The sequence below is a fragment of the Bison bison genome, unplaced genomic scaffold (genome assembly GCF_000754665.1).
Source record: "Bison bison bison isolate TAMUID 2011002044 unplaced genomic scaffold, Bison_UMD1.0 scf7180017864061, whole genome shotgun sequence".
In the NCBI taxonomy this organism is placed as follows: domain Eukaryota; kingdom Metazoa; phylum Chordata; class Mammalia; order Artiodactyla; family Bovidae; genus Bison; species Bison bison.
Window position 1 is genome coordinate 5,982,455 of NW_011494633.1, and position 10,230 is coordinate 5,992,684.

At 37.2% G+C, this 10,230-nt stretch overlaps 1 protein-coding gene across 1 annotated transcript in view; it reads left to right on the forward strand.

Annotated features, from left to right (window-relative positions):
* GOLGA5 (golgin A5) overlaps window positions 1–10,230 on the forward strand; it is a 29,837-nt gene that overhangs the window by 4,547 nt on the left and 15,060 nt on the right. Inside the window, exons 4-7 of the mRNA XM_010836205.1 lie at window positions 3,851–4,078; window positions 5,136–5,355; window positions 5,809–5,932; window positions 7,638–7,841. Of these exons, the coding sequence (XP_010834507.1) occupies window positions 3,851–4,078; window positions 5,136–5,355; window positions 5,809–5,932; window positions 7,638–7,841 (776 nt within the window). The remainder of the gene's footprint in view (window positions 1–3,850; window positions 4,079–5,135; window positions 5,356–5,808; window positions 5,933–7,637; window positions 7,842–10,230) is intronic.

The window sequence follows — 10,230 nt, forward strand, 5'->3', positions numbered from 1 at the left end:
AAGCATCAATTCTTTTGCCCTCAGCTTTCTTCACAGTCCAACTCTCACATCCATACATGACCACTGGAAAAACCATAGCCTTGACTAGACAGACCTTTCCTAAATTTCTTCTCAACTATTTTTTGATTAATTTTACAAATGCTTATTGAGACCCTAATGGGGCAGGATACAGAATTGAATGGGTTATAGTTTATTAGATGAGATGCACTTGTACACAGATAATCTACATGTAGTGTAGTAAATGCAGCAGTTGAGACACGGTCAGAGTATTGTGGATGCATTGTCTTTTTTCTTATTGCTTCAGAGATACTCTATATATGAAGGTATATGACAGTTCTTTCTCCTCCTCCTCCAGTTTTATCGTATGTTTTTCCTCTTTCTATGTCTCAGTGAATAGAAGTTCTTGATATAGGCTATTCTTGAGACTTTTGTACTTCCATATGTATCTTAGAACTTGCCAAGTTCCACAAAAATTCTGTGATCTTTTTATTGAGAGTCCATCGCTTCTACGTAGATAGTTTGGTGAGAATCAGCATTTTTACAATGTAGAATCTTCTGTTAACATGGTATAATTATTTTTTAGATGTCTTTGATTAAGGTTTTGTTTCTTCCATAAAGGTCTTGCATACTTTTGTTAGTTTTATTCCTGAGTAGTTTATATTTTTTAAAACTCTTATAAATAGTATGCTTTAAATTTTTTACTTTCTGTTGTTGCTATATATCGGTTTATGTAAATATGCACACATGCACGCACTCATACACAGCAACGTAGACACCTCTTGGGCTTCGTATTTTTCTGTACATTCATTTAAATTTTCAGCAACACAATGATATCATCTGTGGATAATGACTTTTCTACTTACCCATTTTATCTTTTTAAAAAATCTTTTTCTTGCCTTATTACACTGGTGAGTACTTGAAAACCAATTGTGTGTCTTGTTCCTTGTCTTAAAAAGAATGCTTTCACTGTTTCAGTCTGTGTTAGGTTTTTCTTAGGTACTTTTTATCAGGTCAAGGATGTCTTTCTGTATTTCTAGTTTGAGTTTTTATGTTGAATTTTAGCAGTTTTTCCTGTAAGTATTGAGATATCACAATCTTTCTCCTTAATACTGATATGGTATACAGATCAGCTGGTTTATTTTATTTAAACCTAAAACCAAACTTAACTTTCAGTAAATGTTTGCTGAAACTCACTAGTGAAACCATTAGGGTCTGGGCTATTCTTAGTGGAAGATTTGATTATTGATTCAAGTGATTTTCCATTTCTTTTTAAATCTGTTTTTGGTAAGTTACATTTTTTTTCCTAAGAATTTGTCTATTTCATATACTTTGGGGAGGATTATATTTATTTAATTTTAGGAAAATAATGTGGTCACAGCTGAAATTTTAGCTCAGACACTAATCATTTATAGTAACCTTGCAGAAATCAAAGCTTGATCACAAATACTACCTGAGGAATACCAATATCTGACATTGTGCTAAATGCTTATTTTTTTTAAACAGTGCTAATGAAGTATAACTGATATACAATAAATTACACACTTCTAAAGTGCACAGTTTGATGGGTTTCAGCATCATGTAGATTTAAAAATGTACTGACAATGTAGTTTATAGTGTTTCTCTCAGAAAATCATTTTTTATCATGTCAAGCCTCTCTAGTGTGTTTCTTTTCTGTTTTGTTAATTTCTGATCTTTATTATTAATTTCTGTTTTCTTTAGGTTTATTTTGCTGTTTAATTCTTATGATGGGTGCATAACTCATTAATTCCTTTTTTTCATTTTTAATATAAATATTTAAGGCTATAAGTGTCCTTCTAAATACTGCTTTAGGTATATCTTATAAGACTTGGATATATACTTTATTTCTTTTTAAAATCTTATAAAATTGAAAGTAATTTTTAAAACTCTCATATTTTATTCATTAAAAATATCTTTATTTTGGAGATTTCAAATATATCAAAGTAGAGTTTGATCATTCCTCTCCACCCCCATACAACAGTTTATCCCACGATGATAATCAATAGCTTGTAGCCATTCTGGTTTAATTTATACCCTCTCATTTTCAATCTCTTTCTTTACCTCTACCTTCCACAGAATTATTTTGAAGTAAATCACAGATCTCATATCATTTCTTCTATAAATATTTTATTAACTCTAAAAATATAAGTTTTAAAATCATTCACACCATTATCACCATAAAAATGTAATAATTCCTTGTATGTGTGTTAGTCGTTCAGTTATGTCTGACTCTTTGTAACCCCATGAACTGTAGCCCACCAGGGTCCTCTGTCCATGAAATACTCCAGGCAAGAATACTGGAGTGGGTTGCCATTCTCTTCTCCAGGGGCTCTTCCTGACCCAGGGATAGAACCCGGGTCTCCTGCATTGCAGGCAGATTCTTTATCATCTTAGCTACCAGGGAAGCCCCAATAATTCCTTAGTATTCTCTAATACCTAGTCAGTATTCAAGTTTCCTTTGTCTCATCATTTTTACATACACTGGAATGTGCAAATCTTAGTTGTATTAATACAAATGGCTATATCTATGGAACTCACACCTTTATTGTGATAAAGAACGTTTCCTTTGCCACAGAGAGTGCCTCATGTCCTTTTCTAGTTAATCTCCCCCTACATTCTGCAAGCACCCACTGTTACCGTTTCTTTCACCTTAGATTACTTTTTGCCTGTTCTGAAACTTTGTATGTTTGCCAGCAAAAGGTGAGATCATACAGTGTGAATACTTTGTTACCTGACTTCTTTTATTGAACATGTTAGTGAGATTCCCTCATGTTACTGAGTATATAAATATTTTTTTATTGTGTGGTATCTTACTCTAGTATGGATACACCACAATTCATCCACTCATTTTTGGACATTGCAGTAGTTTCCAGTTTTTGGCTTTTGTGTATAAAGGTGGCTGTGAACATTTTTGTCCTTCTCTTTGTGGGAAAGTGTTTTTATTTCTCTTCAGTAAATACTCAGGAGTGGAATTACTGGGTCAGGTGGTAGGCACGTGTTTAATTTAAAAAGGAGCTGGGAAAACTTTTCCCGTTTTCCCCCGTCTGTCCTTACACTGCCATCAACAGGCAGAATATGAGTTCCAGTTGGTCCGTATCTTCACCAGCACTTTGTGTTGTCTTCTTAATTTTAGCCATCTAGCAGGTGTGTATTGGTTCTTGTTGTGGTTTTAATTTGCATGTCCTTGATCACTAAAGATATTGAGAAATTTTTTCATTTGGATATGGTTCATTTTTTAGCACATACTTAATTTTGGGGGAGCAAGTGAAAAGTGTATTTGCATCATATTTTGTAACAAATTAGAAACAAGATAAATCCAAAACAATGAGTATCTGAATTAACGAGTATATCTTTGGGTAAGCAATGTAGATTCCAGTTTGGTGTGTAACAGATTGTCCTGACCTGTTATTACTCACTGCCTTGAAACCCACAGCTCTTCTTTTATTCCTTTCCATTATTTTTCAGTGTTGAAACTTCATCCTTGTTTTCAAAAATGATTCATAGACAAAAAGGAGACCAAAACCGTTTTTACCTAAATCCCAGTGCATAAATTATCTCTGCTTTTCCCTTTCCCAGAACTATATTCTTCTATCTGTTTTTTATCACTATTCATTCATTGTATCCAGACTTCGAGGGTCCTTAGAAATCTAGAGACTCTGTGTGTGAGAATGAGATTTCATCAGAGGGAAGTCTCTTAAGAATGTAAGTTGATTTTTTATGGTATTTTAGTGTAGCAGTTAACTTGAACCAGACGATATTCTACCACAGTAAGCTACCAATGCATATGTGAGGAGTGTTCCAGTGTTACAAAGATGTATTTGCTTTCTTACAGCAGCCTCTCATGATTCAGATTCTGGCCATGAAGCCCACGAAGATTCTTCAAAGGAAAATGTATTATCAAATGCTGCCTGTACTGACCCCAACCCAGTGCCTAACGATGATGGCAGATCACATGAACTGTCTAACCTTCGCCTGGAGAACCAATTGTTGAGAAATGAAGTTCAGAATTTAAATCAAGAAATGGCCTCATTACTTCAAAGGTCCAAGGAAACTCAAGAAGGTAGAGCCTTATCTAAATTATCCAGGGTTAGGAATGTAGCATTTCCAAAAATATAATAAAAACTTGATTGCATGTAAACTGTTAGAAATGTCCTGGATGAGACTTGTAGAATAGTATTTCATGGAAATAGAGAGCCCAGATTTGGAAATGCTCCATGTTATCCGCCTGAAACAGAACACTGGTTTAGTTGGTCATCCTTTAGAAACCGTGTATAGGAAGATGTATTAAGACTTGTGAAACTGACTTCAGAAGCTTCACTCTTTCCCAGACGAATTTAGGCAGAGAAATGTTTCCCAGAGACCCTGCACAGTTTGCTTCTGTATTTAAAACAAGGTGATTTTTTGCTGTCAGGCTTACAATTACAGATGGTGTATAGGGTGTGGAGATCTATATTGCACTGCTCTTTCTGCACCACCAGTTTTCTAGGTTCAAAGCACTTTTTTTTTTTTTTTTGGCCACAGTAGTGGAAAGAAACAGATTCCTTTCCAGTGTTTATCTTCAGATTTTTTGTTTCTTTTGATCCTACTAGGGTATACATTGGAGAAGGAAATGGCACCCCACTCCAGTGTTCTTGCCTGGAGAATCAGAGGGACGGGGAGCCTGGTGGGCTGCCGTCTATGGGGTCGCACAGAGTCGGACACGACTAAAGCAACTTAGCAGCAGTAGCAGGATATACATTGTCCACCCTTGATTTGGATTTGCATTCTTTCATATCTATAGCAGAACTCCAAAAATCCACCACTGTTTTAGTCTTGTGAGCTCTCTACTGTCTACTGTTTGGCTTCCAAATGCTTTACAAAAAAAACGTGTAGAAAAGCAGCTAACTTCATGCCCCTTTCCAACCAACTAACTGTAATATAAGATATGAGTATTGGCCTTGAAAAATGGAGATCCCTCTTGGAGCAAAAAATTCAAATATATTTGTAAGCTCTTAATTTTGGCAATAGGTACTAAAGGGATTTAAAGGAGAATCTTTGTGTGCTCTGAGAAAGACATGTTTATTTATTTGGAGACATTTCCTTCTTTATTTTCGTTTCTTTGTTTGTTTTTTAAATAGAATTAAACAAAGCAAGAGCAAGAGTTGAGAAGTGGAATGTTGACCATTCAAAGACTGATCGAATAACTCGAGAACTTCGAGCCCAAGTTGATGACCTGACTGAAGCGGTGGCTGCAAAGGATTCCCAGCTGGCTGTATTGAAAGTGAGACTCCAGGAAGCTGACCAGCTGCTGAATACTCGCACAGAAGCACTGGAAGCCTTACAGAGTGAAAAATCACGGTAGCTAATTCTATTAATAATGAAAAAATGAGCTGGAATATTTATCAGCGCACATAATGATAAACATGGTAGTCATACCATCTTGTGAAATTTTCACTTTGGAAATTTGCAAGAGGGGAAAATGTAGCTTTTGGTTAATGCTGGAAATGTGTGTGATTAAAAATGGATGTATTATTTGAATCTTGAGATGCACTGTTAGCAAATTCTGAATTTTAAAATACTTGAGGTGCAGTGTCATTAATCTTTTGACATACAATAACACGTGGCATGTGCTTGTATTTGGATGCCTAAAAATATAGATTACAGTCCATTAAAAGGGAAAAAGACTTCTCAATGTTTTAGTCAAAACCATCTTTTTGTGTGTGCTAATTTGCTGATGCTCTAAAAATTATTCTACCTTTTCACTTGTATACTGTGGAAATAAGTTATTTCAAGTGATGTATTTTCCTTTAGAATAATACAGGATCACAGTGAGGGTAGTAGCCTGCAGAATCAAGCTTTGCAAACTCTTCAGGAGAGACTGCATGAAGCGGATGCCACTCTGAAGAGAGAACAGGAGAGCTACAAACAGATGCAGGTTAGAATGGGGACAGCAGGGCTCCGTGTTCTTTTTTAATATTTATTTCTATTATTTATTTGGCTGCACTGGGTCTTAGTTGTGACATGTGAGATCTTTAGATGTGGCGTGTGGGATCTAGTTCCGTGACCGGGGATCGAACCTGGGCCCCCTGTATTGGGAGTGCAGAGTCTTAGCTGATGAACCACCAGGGAAGTCCCGTGGCTATTTTATTATTTGAATGAGGAGCAATCACTTTATACCATTCATAGCACATGTACTATAATAAAATTCTGCTGTGTATTTCAGAAAACTTCGTTTCTGTGACAAAAACTAAGTATTTGGCTGTTTTTCTTGATCCTTGCTAAGTGTATTTACTTTTACATGTTGAACATTTAAAACACTTAGTATTCATTAGATGCATACATCTGTTCATTTAATTTGATTGCGCAACAAGCGTTACCATTGTTTGATTAAAAGCTAATTTGAGGCATCTCATTTATTCTTTTTATTTAAGCTTTTCTGATTCCAAGTTAATCTGATTCTGTAAGAAAAAAAATTTTTTTTTGTAAGAGAAAATTGTATATCATATTTATTTAGAATTATACTCTTAAGTGAATTTTTGCATCTAGTTTAGTGATTTTTCAGCTCTGACTCAGACAGTAAAGAATTTGCCTGCAATGCAAGAGACCAAGGTTTGATCCCACGTGTTGGGAAGATCCCCTGGAGAAGGAAATGGCAACCCACTCCAGTATTTTTGCCTGGAGAATCCCATGGACAGAGGAACCTGGCAGGCTGTAGTCCACGGGGTTACAAAGAGCTGGACATGACTGAGCAACTAACACACACACACACAGCTTTTGAAAATAAGGATAAAATATAAATAATTCTCAGAACTAAATTTAGGCTAGTAAGGCAGACCTTGTGTTCTTTAGAGTGTGCTTTTAAAGTTTCTTATGCTAAAAAAAATTACATTGACTAGTTTAGTAGACAGTTTGAAATAAAGGAAAAACGTTAGCCATGATATTAGAGAAGATGTAGCTGTATGCTTGTGTCTTCCCTTTGTTTTCTAATAGACTTTCTAGTTTTCTGTAGACCTTTATTCATTGATCAGTCAGTATCAGATCAGACCTGGTATTCAAGTGATCAGATTCACCTGGGAAACTGATTAAAACCAGATTTCTAAGCCCAATCTTGGAAATTTCAACTCAGTTGAGCCTGGGGAAGGCCTTGGTTGGCTGTTCTTTTTTTGGCTATATTTTTAACAAACTTCCTCATTGATTTTGATGTGTTGCCATGTTTGGGAACCACAACCTTAGAGTTCCAGTGCTTCACTTCCTAACAAATGAAGAACTTTTTTTTTTTTTTAATCTCCCTATTTCATGGGCTGAGCTAATAAATCCCATAAGATATCTAAATGCATCCTGAACCCTCCTCCCTCCCCATACCATCCCTCAGGATGGATTTTCTTTTAAAAATTTAGAAAAAAAAAAAAAAAAAAAAAAATATTATTAGCATAAAAAACTGACTGATAATTTGATAAATAATAGAAAGTTTTAGCTTTCTTTCCTAAAGTACACATTTACTTATTCACTTAGATACTGAGTTATATGCCCAATAAAGATTTCTCAGACTTTAAAAAAAAAAAAAAAAGATATCTAAATGGATGGTTGTAAACTCTCTCAAAGCAAAATGATAATAAGTATGATATAAAAATTTACCACAGAGTGAGTTTGCTGCACGCCTTAATAAAATGGAAGTGGAACGTCAGAATTTGGCAGAAGCAGTTACGCTGGCAGAAAGAAAACACTCAGATGAGAAGAAGAGAGTGGATGAGCTACAGCAGCAAGTCAAAGTGCTGAAGTCCAGCTTGGACTCCTCTAAGCAAGAATTAGCTGACTACAAGCAAAAAGCTACTCGAATACTCCAGGTGAGCCTGAGATGCACGTGTGTGAATGTTGAGGCAGGCCAGTTGACGGAAAGGCTCCCTGAAGCTCTTTGTAGATCTGTGAGCTGCTTTGTTCCTTTTGACTAGGTTGGCTTACTTCAGGTGTCTTGTTCTTCTTAGAAATATTATTAAAAAAATGAAATGTTTCCTGCTCCCACCACTTTTTTCCTTTTAAGAAAAAAATTCATCCTTCCACCACCTAGTTCAGGTCTTCAACCTGTCACCTTAATCACCATGATAATATCAGTGTTTGTCTTTAACAGTGGATCTAGTCTCCCTCGTTGATTCTCTTTTGAATTTTTCAGAGCAATTGGCCTAGGCCTCCTCCCGCTCTCAGATCTCCTCTCCCACCTTTCCACCTTCCCTTTAATTAATTCAAGACTGTAAGTTTCAACTTCTCTTTTCTTTGCCTTTCATATCAGAGGGAAGACATGTCCTTTCATTTTTTACTCCCCTTGGATAATTTTTCTGCCTGTACATTGATTTCTTCCACCTCATTTAAGCCCATTCTCCATTAAGTCTGTCCTGTGTCTTCCTCTGTGTCTCTGTCTCTGCTGCCTTCTTCTGGCTCCGCTTGCTCAAGAGCATGTGGTTACTTGGTAGAAGAACAAAGACCAGATCTTGAAACCCTAGTTACCTATGGTGGAAGAAACATCGCTTTTGGCCCTTTTGATCACTTTGATCCATTTCTCTGTCCTCCTTTCTTTTAATGCCAAACTTGTCAGAATTAGGGCTTCCCTTTTGGCTCAACTGGTAAAGAATCCACCTGCAATGCAGGAGACCCCGGTTTGATTCCTGGGTTGGGATGATCCACTGGAGAAGGGGTAGGCTACCCACTCCAGTATTCTTGGGCTTCCCTGGTGTCTCAGCTGGTATAGAATCTGCCTGCAATGTGGGAGACCTGGATTCAGTCCCTGTGTTGGGAAGATCCCCTGGAGAAGGGAACAGCTACCCATTCCAGTATTCTGGCCTGGAGAATTCCATGGACTGTATTTGTATAGTCCATGGGGTCGCAAAGAGTCGGACACGATTGAGTGACTTTCACTTTGTCAGGATTAGTGTTCTGTCTCCTCCATTTTAGAACTATTAACTTTAACTCCTTCATGTAATTTCTGTCCCTGCTACATTTCTGCAATTGTCTTCTCACAGTCTTTTAATGACCTAAATATTTTCTGTCCTCTTATTAGTTTCCATCCACTTTGATTTTGGTAGAATGTTTTGACCCTGTGCACCTTCCTACCTTCTTGAAAGTTGCCTTGTAATTTCACTTGTACGGCCTCAGCTCTGTCTTCTCTTTACTGCTGTTTCTCTTGGGCGCTCTTCTTTTGTCCTCTTTTGCTATTCTTTCTTATTTTGCTGTTTTCTTTCTTACCTTGCTTTGTCGTATACTCTTGCTTCTATCACTTGATGTGACTTCAGCATGGCTCCAACCCTGACTTCCTACCTGGTTTCTAAATGCCTGCTGTGCTTCTCTACTTGGGGTGTGGTATTGCAAACCCCAAATCAGCTTTCCCCTCATTCTCCTGTTTTGGTAAATAATATTGCTGTCTTCCTAGAAAGTGAAGCTTGAAACCATAGTGTCATTTTGACTTTAGCCCTTGCCTGCTATTGGCTAGGAACACCTTTTATTTCTATCTCTATGAAATATCATATCTGTCTCCTTCAAACTCTTCTATATAATTATTTGTATTCAGTTCAGTCGCTCAGTCATGTCAGACTCCTTGCGACCCCATGAATCACAGCATGCCAGGCCTCCCTGTCCATCACCAACTCCCGGAGTTCACTCAAACTCACGTCCATCGAGTCAGTGATGCCATCCAGCCATCTCATCCTCTGTCGTCCCCTTCTCCTCCTGACCCCAATCCCTCCCAGCATCAGGGTCTTTTCCAATGAGTCAACTCTTCGCATGAGGTGGCCAACGTATTGGAGCTTCACCTCCAGCATCAGTCCTTCCAGTGAACACCCAGGACTGATCTCCTTTAGGATGGACTGGTTGGATCTCCTTGCAGTCCAAGGGACTCTCAAGAGTCTTCTCCAACACCACAGTTCAGAAGCATCAATTCTTTTGCCCTCAGCTTTCTTCACAGTCCAACTCTCACATCCATACATGACCACTGGAAAAACCATAGCCTTGACTAGACAGACCTTTCCTAAATTTCTTCTCAACTATTTTTGATTAATTTTACAAATGCTTATTGAGACCCTAATGGGGCAGGATACAGAATTGAATGGGTTATAGTTTATTAGATGAGATGCACTTGTACACAGATAATCTACATGTAGTGTAGTAAATGCAGCAGTTGAGACACGGTCAGAGTATTGTGGATGCATTGTCTTTTTTCTATTGCTTCAGAGATACTCTATATATGAA